This window comes from Chrysochloris asiatica, unplaced genomic scaffold, assembly GCF_000296735.1.
Source record: "Chrysochloris asiatica unplaced genomic scaffold, ChrAsi1.0 scaffold05836, whole genome shotgun sequence".
Lineage (NCBI taxonomy): Eukaryota > Metazoa > Chordata > Mammalia > Afrosoricida > Chrysochloridae > Chrysochloris > Chrysochloris asiatica.
In genome coordinates, this window is record NW_006414354.1 from 1,668 (window position 1) to 3,101 (window position 1,434).

Below are 1,434 nucleotides of genomic sequence, written 5' to 3' on the forward strand. Positions count from 1 at the left end.
ATTGTGAGGATGGCACAGAACTGGGTAGTGTTTCATTCTGTTGTGCATAGAGTCACTATGAGTCAGAACTGACCGGATGGCACCTAAAACCAACATTGTTTTTTTGTTAAATGCGTGCCTTTCACCAAATACTCTGCTGCAGGCTTTGTAATTATTGTCCTTTACTCCTCTTCTTCTAAAGATCCCATGAAATTCTTATGATACTCTATTTGTTTACATGAAAGTCAGTTTCAGTCCTGAAATGGTCCTGTAATAAATAACACCTTTACTGATGCTGATGCATCTTCTTATGATGCTGATTCATCTTCTTAGAATATTCCTTTTCCATACCAACTCAGAAAAAAATGTTCCCTTTATATTTCTAGCCCCAATGCACCCTCCTTTCCTGCTTTTTAATTTTTTAAAACTTTAATCCATGCAGATTTATTCTTTGACCATTGTAGAGGTCAGGAATAAAAAAATCCAGCGGTTTGGAGGGCTGTGCTCATTTTTTAAGAAGGTTTGAATTCTTCTTAAGAATTTAAAGTAAAAAGGAGAGGTGGGGGGAAGGAAGTGAGAGGGGAAAATGGCAAGCGTCTGCCACGTCTCTCCCTTTCCTCAGAGCTTTTTACAAAACCCAAACCCAGGGAGGTATCAGTGCTGTCTGGAGACAGGCTGCATCTCTCTGAGGAGCCACTCGAGGGCCTCCTGGCGACCCTGCTTCTGCAGCTCCTTCTGGATCACGTCCCTGCAGGTCACGTGGTAGTTGTTGAGCCAGTCACACTCTTTGTCTGTAAGAGAATCCACATCTATCATTTTGGTCAGTATTGGAACCAAAGTTAGAGGTTCAAAGGTCAGGCTTCCCCGGTTATTGAAGTTATACTTGGTCTTAACAGGTACCACCAGGACAACATTCTCAATGCGAATTCCAAAAGCTCCATCTTCATAGTAGCCTGGTTCATCAGTGACAACCATGCCTGCTTCCAAGGGCTCATCAGAGAAGGTTTTGTAACTGATGCCACAAGGACCCTCATGAACATTCAGAAAAGACCCGATCTCATTTCCTGGGCCATGCAGGTAATCCAGGCCCGAATGCCATAAGGCTGAGCGGGCAAAGGAGTTGAGAAGGTGGCCTTTGGTTCCAGTCGGGAAAACGGCTGCACTCACAGCTATGTGACCCTTGAGGATATACGTGAAGCATTCCTTCTCGTAGGCTGTAGGGGTCCCAAAGTGCATGATCCGAGTCACGTCTGTGGTTCCATCCTTGTACTGAGCGCCTGAGTCAATGAGGTACACCTCATCCAAGGACAAGGTCCTATTCGTCTCAGGGACTGGCGTGTAATGAATGATGGCGCCATTGGGTCCCGTACTGGAAGTGGTTGGGAAGCTCAGGTCCACAAAGTCAGCCTGTTGCTTGCGAAATTCCTCCGCTTTGTCAACATCTGAGATCTCTGT

The 1,434-nt window shown here is 45.4% G+C and overlaps 1 protein-coding gene across 1 annotated transcript in view; it reads right to left on the minus strand.

Moving 5' to 3' along the window:
• Positions 1 to 633: 633 nt before the first annotated feature.
• Positions 634 to 1,434, minus strand: part of LOC102835437 (xaa-Pro aminopeptidase 1-like) — a 1,860-nt gene continuing 1,059 nt past the window's right edge. Inside the window, exon 2 of the mRNA XM_006878124.1 lies at positions 634 to 1,430. Within this exon, the coding sequence (XP_006878186.1) occupies positions 634 to 1,430 (797 nt within the window). The remainder of the gene's footprint in view (positions 1,431 to 1,434) is intronic.